At 37.6% G+C, this 25,574-nt stretch overlaps 2 protein-coding genes and 1 long non-coding RNA gene across 9 annotated transcripts in view; 1 reads left to right on the top strand and 2 right to left on the bottom strand.

The window, feature by feature from the left end:
* Positions 1–661: 661 nt before the first annotated feature.
* LOC149709997 (uncharacterized) lies at positions 662–5,227 on the bottom strand. 3 transcript variants are annotated; one of them, XR_016376451.1, is made up of 5 exons: positions 5,128–5,202; positions 4,915–5,059; positions 3,475–3,597; positions 2,888–2,951; positions 662–2,823 (listed from the first exon to the last, which is right to left on the bottom strand). It is a non-coding gene; the product is annotated as an uncharacterized LOC149709997 (long non-coding RNA). The 3 variants fall into 3 exon arrangements; XR_016376450.1 differs by lacking the exons at positions 662–2,823; positions 2,888–2,951 and having other exon boundaries at positions 2,963–3,597; positions 5,141–5,227; XR_016376449.1 differs by lacking the exons at positions 662–2,823; positions 2,888–2,951 and having other exon boundaries at positions 2,963–3,597.
* Positions 5,228–6,434: 1,207 nt separating this feature from the next.
* On the top strand, positions 6,435–12,293 carry LOC149709996 (nucleolar MIF4G domain-containing protein 1). The gene is made up of 10 exons (XM_089858624.1): positions 6,435–6,626; positions 6,695–6,823; positions 6,893–7,854; positions 8,495–8,565; positions 8,656–8,784; positions 8,852–8,976; positions 9,066–9,262; positions 9,409–9,799; positions 11,637–11,933; positions 12,005–12,293. Exons 1-10 carry the CDS (start codon positions 6,489–6,491, stop codon positions 12,275–12,277), a joined length of 2,712 nt encoding a protein of 903 aa, XP_089714750.1. The 5' UTR covers positions 6,435–6,488; the 3' UTR covers positions 12,278–12,293.
* A 1,258-nt stretch (positions 12,294–13,551) lies between these two features.
* The window catches only part of LOC149709995 (uncharacterized), a 106,859-nt gene continuing 94,836 nt past the window's right edge, over positions 13,552–25,574 (bottom strand). For 3 of the 5 annotated variants that reach the window (XM_089858619.1, XM_089858618.1, XM_089858616.1), the window contains exons 3-9: positions 19,833–20,284; positions 19,462–19,577; positions 18,628–19,372; positions 17,804–18,112; positions 17,231–17,356; positions 14,892–17,143; positions 13,552–14,556 (exon numbers count right to left, since the gene is read on the bottom strand). In XM_089858619.1, coding sequence (XP_089714745.1) covers positions 14,461–14,556; positions 14,892–17,143; positions 17,231–17,356; positions 17,804–18,112; positions 18,628–19,372; positions 19,462–19,577; positions 19,833–20,284 — 4,096 coding nt within the window. In that variant the 3' untranslated portion in view covers positions 13,552–14,460. Of the gene's footprint in view, positions 14,557–14,891; positions 17,144–17,230; positions 17,357–17,803; positions 18,113–18,627; positions 19,373–19,461; positions 19,578–19,832; positions 20,285–23,491; positions 24,033–25,574 lie in introns of those variants that run through there. The other 2 variants (XM_089858620.1, XM_089858617.1) reach the window with 2 other exon arrangements.

Raw genomic sequence — 25,574 nt, 5'->3', positions numbered from 1 at the left:
TCACGGTCACGTGACAGTTACGTATTGTGACGTCACAGGTCACGTGACCAATGACGTCACGGTCACGTGAGAGTTACGTAATTGTGATGTCACAGATCACGTAACCATTACGCTAAATGTGACGTAACCTATGACGTGACCCATTTATTGTAATTTATTGTTTTTATATATTTAGGCGTAACGTGTATAAGTATGTATGTAAATTGCTATTTAATTTATTTAGGCCTAGCCCTGTATGCAAATTTCGCGCCAGAGTCACGAAGCGTCCTTGCATTCGCAGCGCCACTGACGTTGGAATTTGGAAAGAGAGAGTAGAGGTTCTCAGACGATCTACGAACTACAGTTCTTTCTCTGATCGGCACCCGGAGAGTCAAGATCGTTCCGGCTCCTCTCTTCCCAATCAGGTTTTTTGGGTCATTAAAAACGACGATCAGGCCTTTCGCTGACGTTCCGCCATTTCTCTCTTCGCCGTCAAGGGATCAGCTTAGAATCTAGAGGTCTTCGCCGCCATTGAATTCTCATTTGGAAACAATTTACAGCGGAGGTCACTTGGAACATGGCCATTTCTTCGCCACGTAAGCTGAAACTTTACAATAATCCAAACTCATCTAGCTCCCATTAAATTATTTTATTTATTTCAAGTATTTAATCTAGTTAGGTAGTGTTAAACGTTAGTAAATTTTATTTATTTATTTAAAAATAAGTACATGAAGTTAAATTTTTACAACGAAATGTTGGACAAGGCTTCGCTAAGACAATCCCTTATTATTAAGCAATTAATCGGGGTACGTAATTAATTTAGAGATAATGTGGCGGATTTTCGAAAATCAAGTATGGCGGAGAGAATTTTATTATTTTGCCCTAAGCCTAAGTTATGGCTTCTCCATTTACCCCAGTTTTTATTCATGGCCTATGTGGGAATAGTTTTAATTACAAATAAATAAATGACAGGTTTTCCTAAAATTAGTGTTGGGGCTATTGTTATTATCAAGCTACACGTAATTAATTTAGAGATAATATGAAGGATTTTCGAAAATCAAGTCCCGCAGAGATAACTTCATAACACGAGGTTGCCCTAAGCCTAAGTTTAAGCCTTGTCCCATTTAAACCATAGTTATTTACGGAGTCTTTCTGTGGGAATAGTTAAGCAGGTTTTCCTAAAATTAGTCAAGGGGGTATTTTAAAGTAATTTAGAGATAAAGCGACAGATTTTTCGAAAATCAAGTCCCGAAGAGATAATTTTAAGACACGAGGTTGTGCTAACCTAAGCCTAAGTTAACCCTTGCCCCAAGGTTTTTTATTTATCGGTTCTGTGGGAATGGTTTTAAACAATTAAATGGCAGGTTTTCTAAAATTACTCAAGGGGATATTTTAAATTATTTTCATTGTGAAGCTAAGTAATTTAAAATAAATTAATGGTCGGTTTTTCTAAAATTAGTTGGGATGTTTTAAATTATTTTCATGATTAAGTTACGATATTTAATTCAAAATAAATAGCAGATTTTTTTTCTAAAATTAGTTTAGGGGATGTTTTAAATTATTTTCATTATTAAGCTATAATTTAATTGAAATGGCAGGGTTTCCTAAAATTAGTTTAAGGGATGTGTTAAATTATTAAGGTAATAAAAGGGTGCATAATTTAACTTAAAATAAATGGTAGGTTTTACTAAAATTATTTTCTATACAATTTTGGGAAATAATTAGTTAGCCAGATTATTATTTAATTTGGGGTGCCAATCGCGGTAGTCATTTCAAGCCTTTCTTAAATTCAGGGTAGTTGGTCTTTCTCTAAATTTGCTAGCCTGCTTTTTAATTAATGACACGTTTTTCTTAAATTATTTAAATCTAAGAAATTATTTCGCTCTGCCCAAAAATAGGCATTAGTTTAAGATGTGTCATTAATGTTTTCATTTATAGATGCAGCTGATATTCTTAAATTTTCCTGTCGCTGGTCATTCCGAGACGTATCTTTCCCGATGACTTATCATTCCTGATGACATCCTTTGTTGGACTGACGTTGCACGATGACTTCTGCTGTTCTGGACTTGCTATGTATCATTCCTGATGACAAGTTTTGATGGATTACGTTACACGATGTCTTCTACCGGACTTGCTATATCTGTCAACATTGACGAGAAGATACGGAGAAAATCATCGAAGCTGGAAGACAAAAAATTCATCTATTTTACTTGCAAATTTTACTTGTAACCACTTATTTTAGTTTCTTGCTTGCAAATTTTATCTGTAACTACTTATTATTTTTTTTGCGTTCAAACTTTAACTTACAACACTCTTTAATATTTTTTTGTTCGAAATTTTTGTAAACACTTGGTTTTTTTCGTTTTTTATTGAATAAATTTTGCCTTAAACCTCGTTCTTTCTTTTCTTTGAATTTTTACGATACTAGACTTGGTTTCAATTTTTTAATGTCTGGACTTAGGGTGATTTTTTTTACCCCTTTTTTAAGCTTTTTACTAAATAAAAAAGAAAATATAACCATTAAAAAAAAAAAACCAAAAAAATAATTTTTTTATTCAAAAAAAATAAAAATCATAAAAATGCACAAAAAAAGGTAAAAAAAACTACCCCAAGTGTTTTTCGACTATTTTTGTTCCTTCCCCAATATCGAAACTTAAATTTTAAACTTAAGCTACCACCCCCAAAGTAAGCCTTGCGAGCCCAATTTAAATTTAACAAGTCCCTCTTCAACTCGGGAATTATTAAATTTAAACTAAAGCCCGCTGTGGAACCCCCAAAACCAGGAAACTTCGTCCTTAGCATGGGATTTCCAATGAAAGTCCACTCGCAGACGTCCACTTCTTCCTGCACAAGAAAAATTCGAACTATTAATTGGAAAAAGGCACATGAATAACTTGAAATTAATTACCTTAATACGAAAATCCACTTGAATATTCTTGCATGATGTAACGTAAAATTTTCAGGCATAATTACTATTATTTGACATAATTGAGATGCGTAAAATTAAACTAAATGCCTAAGTAAAGTAATACCATAAAAAGCTAAGCCTTTAAAATCGTGTTTACTTTTAAAGGACAAAGCGTATAAGCAACCTTAAACATAAATCAGAAATTTATTTAGATCCTACAAAACTCCCTCAACGAGTTGCCAAACGCTTTTCCTCTAAAAATATTTATAGTTAAAACCATAAACTAGATACCTAAATACCGCAAAGGGAATCTCACCCTTAAAATCCTGATTACGTTCATTATTCTTAAAAGGGAGGGCTAGGACCAGTGTTCACCTATTCCATAATTGAGCATTTTATTTATATCCTGGCGCAAAAAATATCCCTATAAAGAAAAGGACACAAGCGCTTTCCCTTCTAAAAATAAATAGAATAATAAATAATAAACCCTAATAATTGCATAATTGCTATGCACTAATGATTCACGCGCTTTCTAAATAGTTTTTCTAATGAGATTCCCTTTAAACGCATAAAATCAAAGTGTAGACCTGAATTAGGAATGGAATTGTCCCGGGGTCATTGGCCTGATTAATATTGCATCTCATTTTGTCAAATAATAGTTACGCATTCTAGAATCCAACATAAATTGCTCCTTTGGAAACAGATGATAGCTAAAATAAAATAAAATCTGTTCAATTCAAACAATCAAATACAATTTAAAATTATCATCATCTTAAATGGCACAAGTACTTTTAGAATAACATTAATTTCACATTCAAATAAATCATTTAACGTAATTAGAAAAATAAATATCATATCGGTAAAAACACGGTTTAGGGTCAATCTTGAAATATTTAACAATTAAGGGCATAAATAATCATTTTGAATTACTTTTAAACCGACTAAAAAGATTGAATAGTGGGACCACGAACGGTACAATTAACTAGAAAGTTTAACTAAGCCGATTCAAAAATTTAATAGGATTAATTTCAAATATTTAGACTAAGTATGAAATAAATGTTACTCGTGGAAACAGTGCCATTTTACTATAAGCGACCAAAGCTAAAAGTCCTTTGAACCTGCTAAAAACTCCAATCAAATCTAAATCCCCAAACTAAACTTCTAAATTCTTTCCAAAAAGCCATTTCGATAGGGCAAAATAACTTGTTACGGTGTAAACAAACGGGCCGGACACCCATATTTACACCAAAGATTATTAATAACTCGCTTAAAAAGTTTAAGAATTGCCTCCATATTTTGGTAACCAAAATATAAAATCAACTAAGGTTTAAGTTTCCTTCAAAGGTCTTATTTAACAAACAAAGTCTATCAAACTCGCTAAAAAATTCCAAGGTAAAGTACTAAACTACCCAACTTGTTGCGAAAATCAAATGCTTCGGTGCAAACGGTTCACTTGAAGGCTCAATTAGCAATAAATTAAGTTAATTAAAACTATTCAGATTGATCTTTCAAAAATGTTCTAACTGCGGCATTTTCTACCGGAGTTAAAACATTTCCGGCCAGCTAAGTGGCTTAAAATGACACAGCAATATCTTACAATAACTTTTGAATAAATTAATTAAGCAAACTTAAAAGAAGGGTCAGTTTACAATAAACTTCCACAATTTAAAAATTGCATTCTTAATCTATCAACAACTCTTGACCAATAAAGGTTAAAACAGGGGTTCACCCATTTGAGCCGCAAACTATTCATCTGAAAGGTGAATCTGAACGTTTTCCCTTAAAAATCGTAGAACAGAAAGTTTACATCTAGCTTAGAGAATCTAACCTTACATTTGCCAAAACCGAGGCCAAGATTAAATCGATCATTAAAGCCAAAGTTCACCAATACTGCAACATCCAATACTGACTAGACAATTTCCCAACGTTTACACGGCTTGATTAATAAACTTGTATCGCTTATACTCTTGATTTTGACAAAATTTGAGACTTTGAAAGTTGAAAACTTGAAACATAGTAGTACTTACTAAAGGCTAGGCCTTCGCCACCCTAAGCCTAATCTCGTTGACGCAATTTACAACCAAAGGCTAGGCCTTCGCCACACTAAGCCTAATCTCGTTGACGCAATTTACGAACCCACCGTTTAGCTTGATTTGCGCAGAGTTTCGTGGACTATTTTAAATTGAAATTAATAGACAAACATTTCCACTTCAAATACGATCAAAAATTATGATAAAAACCTTAATAAATTACCAAATCCGGGTTATTTTATCCAGCGTTACGCCCAGTCGTGAAACCTCCAACCGTCCTTAAGCAGACGACGTCTTAATTCTGTCGGCGCACTCAATCACGCTCACAAAAATGTAGCGCAAGATATTGCGTGCGTGAGTGCGCTATGCCAGTGTCCATTCGCCCATGAAGCGTTGTGCGGCTTTGCCGACATAGAGCAGTATTTTATCAGTCACAAATGCATTTAAGGCAATTTAATGAAGTTTCTGTGTTTACTCCAGTAAAACTACTCCACGGGATTATTGCTTGTCACAATGGAGTAGTATTAAAAGAGACAAAACTACATTTATGACAATTTTATGGATTCTTTCGTTGTCACTATAATAAAATTTCATCAAGGAAAATGCCAGGATTGCCAGTTGAAAGTTTGAAACGTGGGATAATCCACTTGGTAACAGCGTTGCCATTTTCAATTGCAATATTTCCCTGGAGTAGTTTCAGTGTAGTGCTTTTTCCTTGATGAAATTTTATTGTAGTGACAACGAAAGCACCCGTAAAATTGCCTTAAATGTAGTTTTGTCTCCTCATCAAGGAAATTCCAATTTATGTTACATAGAATATTACTCTATGGTGGCACTACCATGGATTAAGAATGAGCGTGAGGAAATATGTTTTCACTCTACAGGATAGGCAACTCCCTATCTCAGACGACAGCGTATTCCTTATACACTCTGTTACAACATCAGTTGTCAGCACGCGCAAACCTTGGTCTCTATGCAATCTAGGTTTGTACGTGCTGACAAGAGACAAAACATTTCAGGATCTTCAGGATTTAAAATATCCACGTGTGTTTTTAGCTCGAGTGCACGTGCTGCACGGACCTCTAGACCTTAGTTTCAAATACGTGCGTCTATTAGACTAATGGCACCCCATGTTATTTCCCCATAGAGATTAATATAGTCGAAGGCAGAGGGCTGCCATTACTCTATTGCCGCTACAACCAGGGATAAGGGAGTCAGATGGATTGGAAATGATGATGGGCGACCTGCGGCACCATATCTCTCCCAGTGTACCTCGCGCACGCCCCTACCTTTCCGTAGGCGATTGCTAAGTGCTGCCGCGTAGCGCCATTTTATTTGAATGAGAACTAGCTTCTATTTTTGAGATAGGGGGAGCGTCCTTTACAATTTCGCCCGGCACGACCCTACCTAATCGCTGGGGATGATGGGAGGACTATGGTGCCGTAGGTGGGGGTACAAAGGCAACGCTTAAGGTATGGGGGTTTCCACTCCATTACTCTCTCCTTCAAGCTACAACCTATGCGTGTAAAGTAACGTCACGTGTCGAAGTTTATTTTATTTAAAATTTTTAAATGGCTAAAATTAAGCGTTTTAATAAACCTAAGCCTAAATTAACTTCGCAAAAAGTAGGTTTAAGTCGTAAGGTTCGAAGAAAACTTGAAAGGAAAGAGAAAAAAGCCAGAAAAGGAGAATTTTTTGCAAAGAAATATGTAATAATAACGCGTGTTTTAATTAAAAACCATTCAACTTAATTGTTATTTATATTAATTATTCTCAGGGAAAATTAAATTCGAAAGATGACGAAGTCAGTAAGGTTGAAATTGAATTTGATGATGATTTTAAGAATGAATTGGTCAAAAACACCACTGAAAAGCCACCAATGAAAAAGAAAAAGAAAACTGATTCTGTAAGCTCTAAATTTCTAATATATTTAAAATTAGGATAGTAATTAACTTATAAATTATACTTAATTGAGGCCGCGAGAATTCGCAAGAAACAATTACAACAAGCCAACAAAGATGAGGAAAAAAATATCAAATCCTTAGCTAAAAAACTTAAACTAAATAAAAGAAAAAATAAAAAATTACCAAAATCATTTGACGAAGATGGTTTGGGATATATCCTGGAAGTTCTTGATAATCCTGAAGGAGAAGGACCCGCATTTAACTTAGAAGACGTTGACCTTGATATAAACGATGATTTAACTCAAGTTCTTGGCGTTAAAAATTTAAACGACAAGAAACGCAAATTGGAAGAAGAAGAAGAAGAAAGTAATTCGGATCAAAGTGACTGTTCCGATGAAGATGAAATTGACGAAAATATTGAAGATAAAAGTACTGAAGAAGCTTCTGAAATCAGTGACGATGAAGAAAATTCAGATCAATCGGATGACAATGAAGAAAATTCAGATCAATCTGTTGATGATTTCTTTCTTTCCGAACCACCCCCAACAACAACTCAATCAAAACTTGTCAAAGAAAACCCCCAAAATGTAAAACCCACGTTAAAAACAAACGTAGACGCGTCAGATCATAATCCGAAAAAACAAGTTAGCTGGTCTGATTTAGAGAAAAATGAAGCGTTACCCGTTATTTCCGATGCAAAGAAGACAAAGAAAAAAGAGAATAAAGCCAAAAAGAAGAAGATCTCGATAGAGTTCGAGTACGAAGCTGACGAAATAGAAACTATGGAAGAGGTATCGGAAGAAAATGATGAGAAACAGGAAGATGAAGATGAAGAATACTGGGAAGATATTTACGGTCGAACTAGGGACAAAGAGGGAAACGTTGTTGTTGAGAAAATTAAAATTAAACCTGAAGACTCAAATAAATATATTCCACCTGCAAAACGGGCACAGGCACTCTTGGCACCACTAGATTCAAAAAAGAAAGCGGAATTAAACTTATTGAAAAAACAACTAAAGGGCTTATTTAATAGGTATTAAATTAATTGAGAACTAAGTATAAAAAATTAACTTGGAATTAATTAAAGGGAGGGTGAAGTGGAAAATCAAGTGATTTTTTATCGATTCTTCTTCTAATTATAAGACCAGTCTGCATATAGTGAAACATTCAGGAAATACTTCACTTCCGAATGATTTTAAAATTCAAATTAGGTTCAGATTTTAGGGATAATTTTAAAGAAGGACCTCCGACCAATCGCGTAACGCCCTGCCTTTTTATTAATAAAATTCTCGTGGCACGTTCCGCGTTGAATGAAATTTATCACGAGATTTGATAAAATTAGGCGCGCGACGTGACAATCGTGGCCACGCGAGACACGGAGCGTGCCACGAGAATTTTGTTAACAAAAAGGCAGGGCGTTACGCGATTGGTCGGAGGTCCTTCTTTAAAATTATCCTTAAAATCTGAGCCAAATTTGAATTTTAAAATCATTCGGAGTTGGTAACTATATTTCTTGAATGTTTCACTAAGTGCAGACTGGTCTTATAATTAGTAGAAGAATCGATAAAAAATCACTTGATTTTCTACTTCACCCTCCCTTTAACTGAGAACTAAGTATAAATAATTAACTTGGAATTAAATTAATTAAGTTAATTATAATTTATTAATTATAGATTGAGTGAATCAAATATGAAATTCATGTCTGATCAAATTGAAGATATGTACATGAAACACAGTAGAAATGGTAACTAACTATTAATGTTAAAATTAATTAAAAATGCAATGTCAAAAATGTAATTAATTAATTAATTAATTAATTATATTATAATTTCAGATATGAATCAAACAATTACCAATGTTATACTCGAATCAGTTGTATCTCCGGCAGTAGCTCCCGAACGTTTAGTGATGGAACACGCTTTATTAGTTGCCTTACTTCACGCTAATGTCGGAACGGAAGTTGGCAAGCGACATCACGTGTAAAAAAACAGAAATCAAGTTCAACTAATTAATTTTTGAATTAATTACAGGAGCTCATATTCTACAATCATTAGCGACAAACTTGGACGAACGCGTTCGTCAAGGTGGTAATTACGGAGAAGGAAAAGAAGTCGATAACTTGTTGTTATTGATTTGTCACTTGTATACTTTTAAGGTCAAGATAATTATTTATTTATTTATTTAATTGACCCGAATCATCACTTTACTTATTAATTTATTAAGTTATTTAATTTAAATCAACAGATTACTCACAATTCGTTAATTTACGATATTGTTAAGTTCCTCGCTGATACTTTTACCGAAAAAGATGTCGAGTTAATATTATTAGTTTTAAGAAGTATCGGATTCGGTTTAAGGAAAGATAATCCGATTTCCTTGAAAGAAATGATCATTTCTCTTCAAAATAAAGCGACATCTGTTGGACCTAATTTTTTAGATCAGTAAGTGTCAAAGTTGATGACACAGTGACACGATTGTGGTCTTAATTTTGGTGAAAAATTGACATTTTCTCCCCCTTTACATTTTCTCCCCCTTTACATTTTCTCCCCCTTTACATTTCCTCCCCCTTTACATTTCCTCCCCCTAGATCTCGAGTTCGATTCATGATCGAAGCGTTAATGGCGATTAGAAACAATAACGTTAATAAGTTGCCAAATTACGATCCTTCGTTGTCGGAACATTTAAGGAAACTTCTTCGAAGTTTATTAAGAAGGGGCAGTTACGTTCAGGAACTTCATATTTCCTTTGCTGATCTTTTAAAAGCCAATGAACGCGGACGTTGGTGGATTGTTGGTTCAGCCTGGCAAGGATTGAAAGAGAATGAAGATCAATCAAAGATGACAACAGGGGAAGAAGGATCTACTTCAATTTTACCCTTAACTGCGGGATTTAGCGATAAAATATTAGAATTGGCCAGAAAACAAAGGATGAATACAGAAACGAGGAAGAATATATTTTGTATCGTTATGTCTGCTGAGGTAAACTTCTACGAAATGTCCCGTTTTTGATCTAAACGGGCCCGATATTGATCTAAATGGTTGCGTTTTTGATCTAAACGGGTCCGATTTTAATCTGAGCGGTTGCATTTTTGATCTAAACGGGTCCGTTTTTGATCTAAACGGTTGCGTTTTTGAGCTAAACTGTTGCGTTTTTGATCTAAACGGTTGCGTTCTTGATTAAAACGGGTCCGTTTTCGATCCGAACAGTTGCGTTTTTGATCTGCACGGCACCGATTTTGATCTAAACGGGTCCGTTTTTGATCTGCACGGGTCCGTTTTCGATCTGCACGGCACCGATTTCGACCTAAAACGGCTCCGATTTTGATCTGCACGGCACCGTTTTTGATCTACACGGCACCGATTTCGACCTAAAACGGCACCGATTTCGACCTAAAACGGCACCGATTTTGATCTAAACGGGTCCGTTTTTGATCTGCACGGGTCCGTTTTCGATCTGCACGGATCCGTTTTCGATCTGCACGGCACCGATTTCGACCTAAAACGGCTCCGATTTTGACCTAAAACGGCTCCGAATTTGACCTAAAACGGCACCGAATTTGACCTAAAACGGCACCGATTTCGACCTAAACGGCACCGATTTCGACCTAAAACGGCACCGATTTTGATCTAAACGGGTCCGTTTTTGATCTGCACGGGTCCGTTTTCGATCTGCACGGATCCGTTTTCGATCTGCACGGCACCGATTTCGACCTAAAACGGCTCCGATTTCGTTCTAAACGGCTCCGAATTTGACCTAAAACGGCACCGATTTCGACCTAAACGGCACCGATTTCGACCTAAAAGGCACCGATTTCGACCTAAAACGGCACCGATTTTGATCTAAACGGGTCCGTTTTTGATCTGCACGGGTCCGTTTTCGATCTGCACGGATCCGTTTTCGATCTGCACGGCACCGATTTCGACCTAAAACGGCTCCGATTTCGTTCTAAACGGCTCCGATTTTGACCTAAAACGGCTCCGAATTTGACCTAAAACGGCACCGATTTCGACCTAAACGGCACCGATTTCGACCTAAACGGCACCGATTTCGACCTAAAACGGCACCGATTTTGATCTAAACGGGTCCGTTTTTGATCTGCACGGCACCGATTTCGACCTAAAACGGCACCGATTTCGACCTAAAACGGCTCCGATTTTGATCTGCACGGCACCGTTTTTGATCTACACGGCACCGATTTCGACCTAAAACGGCACCGATTTTGATCTAAACGGGTCCGTTTTTGATCTGCACGGGTCCGTTTTCGATCTGCACGGATCCGTTTTCGATCTGCACGGCACCGATTTCGACCTAAAACGGCTCCGATTTCGTTCTAAACGGCTCCGATTTTGACCTAAAACGGCTCCGATTTTGACCTAAAACGGCTCCGAATTCGACCTAAACGGCACCGATTTAGACCTAAACGGCACCGAATTCGACCTAAACGGCACCGAATTCGACCTAAACGGCACCGATTTAGACCTAAACGGCACCGAATTCGACCTAAACGGCACCGAATTCGACCTAAACGGCACCGAATTCGACCTAAACGGCACCGAATTCGACCTAAACGGGTCCGATTTCGACCTAAACGGGTCCGATTTCGATCAAAACGGGTGCGATTTCGATCAAAACGGGTGCGATTTCGATCAAAACGGCGCCGTTCTCGATCTAAACGGGTCCGATTTCGATCTAAACGGGTCCGATTTCGATCAAAACGGCTCCAATTTCGCTCTAAACGGTTGCGATTTCGATCTAAACGGCTCCGATTTCGACCTAATCGGCGCCATTTTTCGATCTAAACCGTTCTATTTGCAGGATTTCATGGATGCTTTTGAGAAATTGTTACATCTGGGGCTAAAAAATCAACAAGAACGTGAAATTATTCACGTTATATTAGCTTGCTTGATGCAAGAACAAACATTCAATCCGTATTACGCGTACTTAGCGGAGAAATTTTGCCAATTTGATCGCAGGTTTCAAATGACCTTGCAGTTTGCCTTATGGGATAAATTTAAAGAATTGAGCAAATTAGACAAACATCAGATATCAAATATGGCCCAATTTTTAGTCATACTTTTCGTCAAAGGAGCCTTACCCATTTCAGTTTTAAAGGTAAGGTAATAATTTAGGGTAAAAAACACTTGGGGTAATTGTAATGTACTTTTGGGGGGTTTTTTGCGCAGGTGATTCAATTAGCTGAAATGGAGAAATCGTTAGTTAAATTCTTACGTCAGATAATGCTGGCTTTGTTACTTCATGAAAAGGAGGAAGTTGCCGCTAATGTCTTTGCGCGAATTGCCGGTGCTCCTAAACTTCACATGTTGCGTGAAGGACTTAGGTTATTCATGCATCATTTTTTGCTCAGGAATATTGATAAAATGGACCCCGAAATTGCACAAAAACTTAGAACGCGAGTGCAAATGATCGAAAATGTGTTCATAGAGAAAAGAAAATAAAAATTTATATTTTTCATGGTTGTTGATGTACTTGACTTACCCTAATGCGAACGAATCTAAAAACGTTGCTAAGCTTAATCTTGATATAGAGTAATTTCTTTCCCATATACGGCAACGTCATAACCCTCTATCTCTTACCTTAGTTATATCCCCCCCTACCCTTCCGGGGGCAAATAGTATTCTCTAGTACAAAGTTGCCCCTAACGTAGGGGATACACACTTCACTCCCCCTCTCAACCAAAATTACTCTATTAGGCCTAAAATACCAAAAGTAATACCATACGCACCTAGCAAGGAATTCTTGTTACGCACCGATGTTACTTAAAAAAGTGAGAGGAGCTTCCATTATATCCTATAGTATTGACGCCACTGCATCTAAAACTTCGGAAATTCGCTATTGAGATTGGTTAAATGAATGTCCACCCTAATCCACGTCCTAAAGCTGCAAAAATTGGGTGTGAATAGACCATTTCGATGTAACTATGAGGGAAAGACATGGGGGTAAAACTCCGCCTTCCATCTCGTTTTTTGGCGCCTGCGCTGTTATCTTTTTGTATCGTGAGTGCGCAGAGACAGATGGCAATGTACCCGATACCGAGGGTTGCCTGTCCAATTTTTTACGTCGAAAAGGTCTATTAACGAACTAAATACTCCAACAATGGAGGACAAAGTATTCAGAAGAGTACTCAAGGAACGAGGAAAGTGGTATAAAGTATTCGGAAGAGTACTCCGGGAACGAGGAAAGTGGTATAAAGTATTCAGAAGAGTACTCCGGGAACGAGCAAAGTCTTATAAAGTATTCAGAAGAGTACTCCGGGAACGAGGAAAGTGGTATAAGTATTCAGAAGAGTACTCCGGGAATGAGGAAAGTGGTATAAAGTATTCGGAAGAATACTCCGGAAATGAGGAAAGTGGTATAAAGTATTCGGAAGAGTACTCCGGGAATGAGGAAAGTGGTATAAAGTATTCGGAAGAGTACTCCGGGAATGAGGAAAGTGGTATAAAGTATTATGAAGAGTACTCGGGGAATGAAGAAAGTCGTATTAAGTATTCAGAAGAATATTCCGGGAATGAGGAAAGTCGTATGAAGTATTAGGAAGAATATTCCGGGAATGAGGAAAGTCGTATGAAGTATTCAGAAGAATATTCCGGGAATGAGGAAAGTCGTATGAAGTATTCAGAAGAATACTCCGGGAATCGGGAAAGTGGTATAAAGTATTCGGAAGAATACTCCGCGAATGAGGATAGTGGCATAAAATTGACAAAATTCACAGTTTCGTTAAGGTTTCTTATTTATTTCAGTAGATAATAGAAGAGTTTTTATGACAGAGAAACAACAGCTATGGCTTAATAGAGAGAAGGAAATAATCAGACAATTTTTTTTCCAATATTAATAATAATATCAATCAATCAATTCGAATTTCGGTGAAGAAAAAGCCATTCGCCATTAAATTTCCCTTCATAATAAATTCGCTTAAATTTGTTTTTTTTTTTTCTTAAATATATCGTAAACATTTCCCCCCAAACCAACCGCAACAACAACAAAAAAAAAAGGAGATTTAACCAAGGAACTAAACGAATAATTCCTTTTAAATTGATAACGATTCCCATTTAAACAAATAAATAGGCTTAACCTCTGTACAGGGGAAACTTTTCTATATACATTTTTTTCTCTATCTTCAATTAATTTTAATTAAACGCATCCAATTAATTTTGCGGTGAAAAAAAAAATAGGTTTAGATTACGGGAATAAACAAAATGAACACTATACAATTGGCCTTTAAGCTTTGACGAAAAATATTTACAAATTTAGGGTTTACAATTACATAAACGCTAAATTAAGATATAATATAATTAGGGGGTCTAAATGTCTAAAGGGTTTTCACGCGTATCACTCTTAGGGAAAAAAAAAATTATTAATTTCTCTATAATTAAGTAGAGGATTATGATTATCAGGGGTCCCTTTTGGTTTTTTTTAATATTGACGACCGTTTGAGGTTAAAGGTTAACAATTAACGTAAACGATTCTGGCACTATATGAATATATAAAAGATACAATTTCTGTTTGTATTTTATTTTGGTTCCCTTCAACTAGCCGCTGTTTTTATCTTGAAACTAAGAAGCTAAAGGAACGTATAAGCGTTTAAACCGCTAAATATTTTGATTTTATATTAAAAAATATGTCATGCATTGGGTTGTTTTTTTTTTTTTTTTAAAGCAGTTACAGTTGAACTAGCTCCGTGAATTTTTAATTGCCAGTTGGTCTGACTTACGGCCACCTGAAATTAAGAATTGAAAGTGATTTTACTAAAAATGTCTCTAAGGATGACAGGGATAGATTTAATTTTAGAAGTAGGAATAGAGAACAGAGTAATCTAGGCGCGCGTCAATTTCCCGGACCCCCTTCCACGGGACGGAGGGGTATGAAAGAAGAGGCGGGTCATAGCAACAGAGGTAAAAAGGAATTACGTATTTTTCGCCGTCCCCGTCAACAACGTCATCAAAACGTAGTTTAAGCGAGCCAATAAGATCATTTAAACTTTTCGTTATGTGTTGGAGGGAGGAGCTCTATACTGGGCGGCCATTTTGAATTCTGAAATCTGAATTAACTAACCTTTCTGAGCGATGTCCGTCCACCAAAATTCCTTATTTCGAGCATGAGTTCTTCTCTGGGATCTAGCTGAACAACGGGCGGTGGTCTGGAACTCTTTTTAGCATTGGCGTTAACCGATTTCAAAGTGGCGGAAGAGACTACCGTTTTCCCCGCGGATTTGTTGATTGGCACTTGAGGTTGGGGAGGGGGAGGTGGTGGTGGGTTATTCTGGGGTTGAATAGCGACTTTAACCGAAACGCCGTTGGTTTTATTTGACGAAGTGTCTACTGGTTTAAAACCCACTACTTTTGGTGCGGATTTAATGGTGAATGATGGCCTAAAGCCATTACTGACTACAGGGGCTTTACCGCCATTAACTTGAATGGTTTTAGTTTCCCCGTTCACTAGTTCTTTGGGTCCATTGAGGTACGTTACAGTTTTACTACTATTGCTTTGTTGGGATTCGTCGTCACTTCCGAAAACGAATTTTTTGAAGGCGGACGAACTGGTTCGCGTAACTCGTCCATTTTGCAAATTCGCCGATAATTTATTTTCCGTCGAAACGTTTCCGTTGACGGTTTCTTCAGTTCGGGCTTCTGGAGGCAACCTCTGACGACTAGCGGAGGTCTGTTTAACTTCCGGAGGTTTAAAATTGGTTTTAGTTGACGAACTGCGTAGCGAAACTGCAGGAGCCGATTGCACTCTGAAATTGCTGATCTGAACGTCTATCTTTGGTTTTGACTGAGCAGATACGTGAATTTCGTCTTTTTGAGCGGTAGAATTTGAATTCGAAGTAGTAGTTGAAGAGGAAGAATTTTTGTTATCGCTCCAACCTCCAAAGTGAACTGAAACTGGCCTTTGTTTGATTTGACTTTGATTATACCCGTTTTGTTTATCGTCCGTCGTAGCTGCTACCCTGTTTATGTTCTCTACACTGTGAAAAGGCGTCTTGGACAATCCGTTTTCGACAATAGGTTTCCTCTGTTGCCAGGACCCAATAGTGACGTTGGCCAAAACCTGAGACTTTGGTCGCTGAGGTCTTTCCAAGGTTGACGTTCGCTTTTCCTCCACTGGAATCTGCGCGGTGAACTTAGACCTTTGCCTTGGTAAGGTTTGGGATTTCATCGTCATATCATCATCGTAGCTTTTAACTTCGAATTTCGTGGAATTGTCCTCGGAAACGCCGTTCATCGGAGGAAGCGAGGCGTTGGGGACGATCTTTTGATTCTCCAAGACATGCTGGTTATCCTGAAGTTGCTGATTCCATATGACAAACTGCTGATGAAGCTTGGCGTATTCCTCTTGGAGTCGAGCTTGCTCTTGTTCTAAATCTAGCGTCGATTGGTCCTCACCGTCATTCAAGTTCTGAACAGATTGAGCCTTTCTCATATTTTCGGCTGTTGAGTTGGCCCTTTGTACAGAAGCCTTCGGTTGTTGTTTTGAAACAACGGGATTGGCAACAATCTTCCTAGTAGGTGGGGCCAAACTCAACATAGAAGCTGATCGTCCAATCAAGGCTGGTGATGACCCATTATCCGCCATTTCAGCGCATATTTGCTTCACTTGTCCCCTAACTCCCCTAACCGAACCTTCCATGACGTACAACTTCTTACTGACATCCACGTGATTACTATCCTTAAGTGGAGTAGCGTACTCGGGCAAGCTCTTCAACTCAGAGGCTTCTGGTACCGATTGCAAAGATCCCACACCATTGGAGTCTCCGAAGATGTCTTCTTCACTCTTCTTATAAGAACCAATGGTAAAATTCAGTAACGGAGGTCTTCTATATCTGGGCGCCGTAAAGTGGCTCTCCAAACTAGCGTATTCTCTCGATTCCTCTAAAGTTAAGGCCTCACCATCTACTTCTTCTTTACGGATTTGCGGGGGTGGTAGGGATGGTAATGGAGGGGTAGCCCCTTCACTACTAACCGAGCTGATACTCGAACGCGCTTCGTCCAAAGATGGAGCGATGCTTTGAGGCAAATTTAGGCTAGGTTCAGGTGATATTGAAGGTGTGGAGGGATCAGAGCGTGTTTTAGGTTCTGGGTCATCATTGCGAAAGGCAGGAGGTGGTTCCGGTATCGTATACTCCCAACCTAAGTCATCATCATTGGGTATTTCCTTTGTTGCCGAATTAATATCTTCGTTGGCTTGCTCTTCGACAGCACTGAAGGCGGCTTCAATGTGCGAGAGAATCTGTTGCTGCGAGACAACCAAACTTTGTTTGGAAGCGACGAGGGTACCTTTCTCAGAGGAGGTCGACTCCGATTGACCTAATGGTTAGGTTTTAAGGTTAACTTCACTATAACTCAACGACCACTAGAAAAAAAGGGGATTAGATTAACTATGAAGTGTCTTACTTAGTCTCCTTTCGTGTTCTTCGCGGTCTATAACTTTCTGGGCCTCTGCGATTGTTAAGTCAAAGGAGTTTTGAATATCGTCTAGTGTCCTCAAGGAAGTCAGACTTGGTTGGCGCATAAATGTTTCTATTGTTTTAAACGAAATATGATTTCTATTAATTAGTTTAAAAGATTTTGGGAATTATGCTCTTTTGTAACGAGTTTGTAAGAAAGATTAAAGTTTAGACCATAGGACAGTAATGACACAGTAAAAATTAAAGAAAGGAGTTGAAAAGATAGTAATCAGACCTGATTGTGCATTAGAAATAGAAGAAGGTTGTCCAGAGGACAGTGAACGGAGATTTCGAGAAGGTCGTACAGGAAGGGAGTTTGGAAGAGTTTCTACTACAAAAGTATCAGTTTCCTCATCAACATGCGTAAGTGTAGGAGTGTCTGGGGTAGAGAGTTCCAAAGAGGTGTCCGTGGGAACTGTAGGATCTATGACTAAAGGATTGACGCATTCCCCATCTCTGGTCCCGAACCAATTATCATCCAAATTATCGGAATCATTGGAGGTCAAGTGAAGTAGCCCACCTTTACGGAGAAGAAACAAGGCCTCCTTGTCTTCATCCAAGTCATCTCCTCTGTCTTCGTCCATGGGGTCATCGGATTCCCCCAATCCGATACCGGAATCCATGATAGGAGAGGATGGGGTAGAAGATTCTACGGATGGGCAAGTTTTCGGTTCAGGCGAGGATGTTGAAGTAGTTTTGCCGATACTGGGTTCAATTTGCGCATTTTCTATAGTAACGGTAGTTGTTTTGGAAGCTACATCGGCTACTTCTACTATTGGCTTTTTGTACTGGAATGGGACCTCCTCTACAGGTGTGTCTCTGCTCTCTGCTGGTGAAAAGGGTTTTTCATATCTCGGTATTAATTTTATTTAACATTTAACTGACCCAGACATTTAATTCTAGCCTAAGGTTAAATATTAAATATATATCTAATTTTAAATATAATTAAGAGTTGGATTCAATTGATAAGGCCTGGAAGGTCTGCTGAGTATTATTTAGAAAGCGTCGCGTCTCACTCAGTCGCATAATATTTTATCAGGGTTGATAACGAAATTTCCCTGACATAACATGACAGCATTCAGCGTGCCTGGTCTACTTATCGAAATCTCCAAACCCTGAATCTTAAACGATCCACGCTTAGTTTAAGTTGGTTTCAAAACGCCACCACTATTATTAAAACCAATAATTATTTGTCAATACGCGCGCATCATTGGAGTTTCGCGAATTTAAAGCGTGTGCAAAGCGCTGAATGATTGCGAGGCAAAAAGAGTTTTCAACAGCAATAACCCTCCCGTCCTTGCCAAATTAACTCCAACTTGGCAATAAACCGAGCTCGATCCTCACCTTTCATAGCAGAAGAGACAGCTATATCGGGATTCGAGCTACTAATAAGCTTCGAAGCGACGGCGGCAGCCACAGAGCAGCTAACCGAAGGTTGGATATGGGGTTCGGGTAAAACTTCTACCGTCGTCTTTGAAGTAACAGTGGTCGTGCGAGTAACGTCGTCTTCTTCCGGTATTGATAGTTCATTAGAACTTGTCGATGACAATGGCAACTTCAAGTTCGACTCCGATTTCGAAGGAGAGGGAGGGGGTGGCGGTGCCCTCCTTTTCTTATTAATGCCGGAAGTCGATAAGTTACTGTCGGAAGTAGCCGCCGAAAGTTTCGGTTTAGTCGGTGTCGATGATTTTCGGGTCGATTTGACCGGAGTCTCTGTTCTCGTGGTTATGGCGCTGTCCGTACTGCTTCCACTAGCCCCGCAGATATCCGCGGCGGCAATGTCCGGCGATTCGCTGAGCAAAGAAGCTTCGTGGTAGCCGCTGGAATCGGAACTGTGTCGGGAATGTGACACTGTACTTCCGGCTTCGGCCGCTTCCATGGCAACATCTTCCGTCGTTTTCGTCGAAATGATACCGCTCGATGACTGTTGATTCACGTCAGTCTTACGCAACGACGCTGGTGGTGGTGGGGCTGGTCTCTTTTTGACTGATATCTTGCCGCCACCACCTTTTTGGTTACCAGAACTGTCGCTACGAGTTGGGGACACACCGCGACTGTCCATACTATCGCTGCTCGAATCTACAACGCTCTGTTTCGAATGACGCGTAAATACAGTTGATTACTTTGACCTATTACAGTAACTAATATTCAAGAATACATTAGGATGTGATAACGTACCCCCTTGCTTTTCTTTCGCGTAAAGAGACCCAGAATTCCTTTCTTTTTCTTGTCATCCTCTCTGGATGTGTACGCTATCAAGTCTGATGTAGAATTTCTTATGTTGGCGTTAATATCTGCCGAAACAAACGGGGGGGGGGGTCATTAGGTTAAACGTTCCTAAGTGTTTTGTATTAAACAGTGCCGGATCAACACTCTTGGGGGCCCTAGGCACTAGGCGTTTGGGGGTCCACCGCGATATGACAGCTGCAGCTTAAGGCTGACCATTGAGGGCCCCCCCTGACACTGGTATTTAAGGCCAAAACGAGGGGGCAATTTGGGCAAATCAATTCGAAACAACTTCCACGAACAAAATTTAAATTTTCACTTACTAGAAATTGACATTAGACTAATCTCGTTGCACCCATAACTGGACAAAGTGGAATTCAAATCCAAAATCTGGTTGGGGAATTGCGGATGAACCAACTGATATCGCGAGCTGTCCAACATTTTTTCTCGGCATGTCATCAGTTTTATATCGGACAAAGTTGTTCTGGGACTGACTCTATGAACCATCAACTGACCCCTGGGCAGATTGACTTGGAGTCTGAAGGTTTGCTCGAAAGGTTTGTTCACTACTTTTGGCATCTTCTTGACTGGTGGGTCGATGATTGAACTCTTAGGTACGATATACACCGAATTAGTGTCCAGCGATCCAATAGGCGTGCTGGGTTTATAGTGAATAAAGTCTTTTCCTCGGTCCGTAAGGATGTGAATTACGTGGCCTCCCGGACTTATCTTATTCGCTGTCGTTACTTGGACCAATAAGTCCATCATAGGAGTTCTGAAAGTTGAAAATTATATCAAATTAGTTTAATTAAGTAGGGCTAAATAAGGAGGGAATTTCAATAAAATTTGGGAATAATTTTTTAATAATATTTGGGGATAAGTTGGAATAGTAGATAAAAAAAATTTAAAAACCAAATTTTTTTTAATAATTAAATAATCTAATCTCGCATTAATGGAGAATTAACTAATAAGGCAATCATGTTTGTGTAATTCCAAATCTTACACTCTTAGTACGATCGGTTGAAATCTGTCACCTCCCTCCATCTCTAAAACAGTTTAAAAATCCAGAAGACCCAGACTAGCTGGCCTTTTAAAATTTAAAAAACAACCTTCACATCTACGTTCTTCAAGTCAAAATGAGCAAAGTTCCTGTTGATGTGGGCTTTAAATACTAGGCCTAACTAGCGAAACTAATTAATGTAGGTGGTGTAGTAACTGTTGAACGTAAGTTTAAGACGAGTTAGAGAAGGGTAGTACGTAGATTAGAATATAAAACAGCGAGCGCAGGTTAAACAACAAAATTGCGCTTTTGTGACAGACAATTGAGAGCAGGAAATGCTTCATTAAACTCTTATTTTATCCCGTTAGGCGCGCGTCGCGTCTCCATCAGGGCAAACTAAGTGGAAATCCTGTCTTATTCTTAAGTCTAAAATGCCCCCAGTCACCAATTAAGGTCCGGAGGACCCGTGCATGCCGACTTAATACGCTATCCAAAGACCGCAACTCTTGTCTCCAACTCAAAATATTTTATATAATAATTATATTTGTGGTTTTAAATGAAAGAAATTACGTATGAGAGTTGAACTACACCTTTGTGTTAATTAACTACAGTCTTATTTATCTATAGGTGATTACGAAACAATTGGGTTACAAAACATTGCACAATATATTTTTGATAATCATAAACAGTTCTAAATAGTTTTAGCATAAGTTCATAAGATATGTTCCATAAGTTTGTCACTGGTACAAACTGGAGCTTGTCATGAAGTGAGTGACGTAGGCCATAGATTCGAGGTAAATAACGGCTGGTGACGCGCTGTTAAAGGCTTAGTATAGACTAAATAATAAGATGGATTGCAAAACCGCTCCAGTAAGTCTCTAGCATTACGAAGTATAGGAAGTGTCATACTTATGGAACATAAATATATGCTTAAGTATTCCTATAATATTTTCAGACCTTAATTTAAAACTGTCCAAGAAAACTTAAAAATAGTCTTACATATCTTAATTAGAACGAATTAAGGCGGAATAATTAAATGTAGGCGTTAATATTTAACCATTAGAAAAAATATGAGCCCCATTTGCTCGTCGTAAAGTTAAAGGTTCTCTAATTGCTATCTCCCTTACATTAATTAACCTATAAAAATATTAAAAAAAAAGGTCCCATCCACTCTAATGAATGAACAAAAATTGAGATTGAAGACTTATTTCACCCACTACGTGGCAACTTTACCTTCATCATTAATGTAAATAGATTTTTATTAATTAAAGATCTAGAATAATCGTTGGAAGAATTCCAGAGGTTTTAGATAAGAAAGAAGAATTAGGAATTGTAATAAAGATAATGGAATTACAAATTATAAAAATGACGTTTATGTTATCAGTAGACGAGAAATATTTACGCGTCGAGGTCATAGATATTAACTGACTTCATTAAACTAACATGTGGGTGCAGAAGGTAAAGTTCAATTATTGGGAAATATGTTGGAAATTATGATGAAACTTTGTTGGCATTCGAATTTATTAACTAAATACTAAAAAACATTACTAAGAACTTAATCGCCTCATCTCTAAATATAAGAATTGAATTAATAAGATTAAAGAATAATCACTTAGTTTCAATCCGAAACTAATAAGCTTATCTTAGAAAAAAAAATAAAAATTAAACTTATTCATTGTTCAAGACAAGAGTTTTTGAACGATAACAACGAAACAATAGAAAGGTTTTTCTCTTTTCCTTTCTCTCATTCCTTTTCTGATTTAGGCCTAGAATAAAATTGAAAGTCACGTGCACCTCAATTATTCAAAATTGGCCGCCAAAACATCCTCACGCGCGCTTAGCTACATTCACTCAAGTAAAAATGGCGGGCTTAGAGCCAGCGCGCGCCAAAATCTTGGTCCTTCAGACGACCTTGTGTCAAAAGGGGCTGTAAATAAGAGGGCTAGAAAGTAGAAACAAGGGCTCAAGGAGGCAAACGTGAAGATGCGTTGGGGAAAGATTTTGAACCGCAAAAAGGCTCCCGAAACGAAAATGCTGAAGTGAAATCTGGACCCCACGTTTAAGTTTTAAGCTTTCTTTCAAAAACGCGCCCTAAATTCAAATATCTAAGGGCAGCTGCGCGGAGGGTTTTTACTGACATTCTGACTTTAAGGCAGGCAGTTGAGAGGGGAAAACTTGCACGGATTGGAAACTTTTTTTTGAAAAGATCTTAGAATTTGTTCGTCCCCTTTTTATTGTAAAAGGAAGATTTTGGATTGGGAAGATTCGAAACGGGTTGGTTGGGGCAAATGCTTTAGAAATGTTTTCTTTTGTCAACAGAAACTCTTTGAAAAGGATTGGCATCGAGCAACGGGTTCTTTATTTTTTTTTTATTTTACTATCATGTCCTACAAATCAGCATCTCAAAAAGAGAAAAAGAAGTTATTTTGGGGATTTTTTTTCAACATCGTAAACCTAAATTATTATTATTTATTAACACGATATGGGAGGTCTCAAAATCGTCGTAAATTTTAAATATTTGAGTAAAGATAAAAATACTATTTTTACACTATGGTGTCATATATACATTGTTAAAATATAGTAGAGGTTTTAGCTTTGGTTTTAGCCACAACTTTAGGCCAAAAGTTCAAGGGGCAAACGTACATCTTTATCAAATTATACCGTGGGATAAGACACATGTTTTTAAAATTCGCAAAAATCTATATCACAAGATTTCAGATTAATTTTTGTGAAACTATTTGAATTCAAGTTACTTGAAGTTAAAACAAAAATTAATATTCACTTTCCAAATCTAGATAACTCTGAAAACTAATGAAAAACGAATATCCTAAATTTATAACTTATCTACAATAGATAAGTTATAAACTTATGCTATTACCCAAGAAGCTAAATCCATTCGTTTAAATGTTTGTAACATTAAATTCGAATTATACTACTTTAAAACTTCCAAACATTTAATAAAAATAATACAAATATATTTACCATAATTAACCTAGACATCTTGTTCTTCTAATTTGTGTTAATCCGTTTTAAGAGACGTGACAAGTACACAAGCCACAATCACATTCACTATCACGCGCACAAACAACACTCACGAGATCACACCCTCGTGAAATCACTCCAACTTATTAAAAGTTGATCACTAAAAAGTGGCGCGAAAAAAATTCACAGCACGCGCGCCAAAAAAACCTCGTGCGAAATGAACAGAACTGAACACTGAAGAAGATACTAAAAAGTGCAGGTAGGTAAAGTGCAGCGCTCTAGGTAGTAGAGGAGGGGAGGGTAGAAAAATAATTCCTAAAAATTCCAAGAAGCCCCTCGGTTGTTAAAAATCCTCTAATGGGATATTCTGGCTCGCTCGCTGGCTCTCTGGTGATGGGGAGATTTTCCAAAAAAGCTTTTTTTTCTGTCTCTCACTCTGTTGAAGAATCGAACTTAGCCATAGAAGCCCGGAACTAAAAACATGATAGGTAGTTTTGGATGAAAGCTATTAGCAGAAGATTTCAAAGTAAAGTTACTACTCCCGTCCTGTACCTCGGGGCCAAGAGATTCCAATGTTCTTGTGCTTCTCTAACCGCTAAAACATTTGGAAAAAGCGCGCCAGGATCGCCACCAGTTAAGGGACCCATACACGATCATGTTTATCGTCGATAACGTTGTGGTCTGCCGGGTCCGGCAGTTTTTCAGGGCAATTAGATTTAAGTTTAGACTTTAAATATGGATTAAAATTAAAAAGATGACTATAGAATGATGGTGGATAGCCAAGTGTTTCCAGTCCGACTGTTACTGGTAACCTGAAGCGCGGTTAAAGTTCAGAAACTTGTGAAGAATATTTCTCTAGCTCATTATATAAATATTTTCATGAATAATTAGGAAATTAATTAGTACTTTCTACCACTAATTATATCGATTTATTTCAAACGAAAGTAAGGTTGAAGGTCCAATAATGAATAAATTAAAATGGCTTCAAGCTGCGCCGACCTCTAAATCACGTTTTATGCTAAATAATATTAATTTTTTATTAATAAATCACACTTTATAGGGAACTAATTTAATAAAACGTGAAAGAATTCAACTGAAAATTAATAAACGTCGTACGCGCATCGTGTATGGGGGTCTTTTAAGTGTAGGGATTCTGCCAATGAGATCAAGTGATTTAAATAGCACCTTAAATAGAACTTTGATAGGGTGGGGGGAAGACGGGTGAAAGATTTTTGGATGGTTAGTTAGCCTCAAGGTATTTTTGCCTAATTTTCTTTTTATATTTGGATTTTAAATCCATCCCTACAAAAAGTTCATGACGAAATCATTTTTTTTTTCCTTTTATTGAATTACTGTACTTAATTTTAAGTGTATTTAATAAATTTTACGTAAACTTTATGGTTAGATAAGTTTTTCATTAGCCCACCCATATTGGTACCCTAACAGAGATTATTATAAAGGTGCATTAAGCTGAAGTAAAGGTGTTTAAACTGTTCTTTATAGATAACGGGCAGAAACAGGGCTAGAAGCGAGCCAAGTCAGGGTTGCCAGAGTACATCATGCAGATTTAGAACTGAATCGAACAGAATACTACAATTTTTTCAGTCAGATTGAATTGCAAAAGTCACAAATAACTGGCGACACTGGTCCACCCACTATCTATAATTATCAATAATTTTTTTACTTCTTGGTAATTAACTTTTGACAGTCTTTAATCTCACCAAGGCAATAAACACCGTCTTTCTATAGTATAAAATAATTCTATTATCCGAATAAATGATAAGCTATATTAATATTTTTACAAATTCATCGTCATGTGACGACATTTTCGCTACGTATGGTTGCTCCCTCCATAGAAATGTCTGTTAAAATTGATAACCTCAGCCTATTTTCTTTTTGTTTTTCTAATCTCTTGTTTTTTATTATTTTATTTTTTTATTTTATTGGAATTTTCTAGTTGCCTCCTGACAACTAATGTATTGAAATTATTCATCTAATTAGGCCGAGGCTTAACGGACTGTATTAAGCCTTTTATTTTTTGAATTTTTGGACAATACGTCAAATCTGACAAGGTAATGATGGG

The sequence above is a fragment of the Phalangium opilio genome, unplaced genomic scaffold (genome assembly GCF_054372755.1).
Source record: "Phalangium opilio isolate 3A_F unplaced genomic scaffold, DU_Popi_V2 ptg000011l_1, whole genome shotgun sequence".
Taxonomy (NCBI): Eukaryota; Metazoa; Arthropoda; class Arachnida; order Opiliones; family Phalangiidae; genus Phalangium; species Phalangium opilio.
Note: the sequence above shows the minus strand (reverse complement) of the source record. Positions and strands in the feature narration are given on the sequence as shown.

Excerpts from the sequence above, each read along its gene's own strand:
- LOC149709996 (XM_089858624.1), top strand. The coding sequence starts at position 6,489 with ATGGCTAAAATTAAGCGTTTTAATAAACCTAAGCCTAAATTAACTTCG. Across the intron at positions 6,824-6,892 it reads AGAAAAAGAAAACTGATTCT|GCCGCGAGAATTCGCAAGAA; the intron begins GTAAGCTCTAAA and ends TACTTAATTGAG. Across the intron at positions 8,977-9,065 it reads GTCACTTGTATACTTTTAAG|ATTACTCACAATTCGTTAAT; the intron begins GTCAAGATAATT and ends TTAAATCAACAG.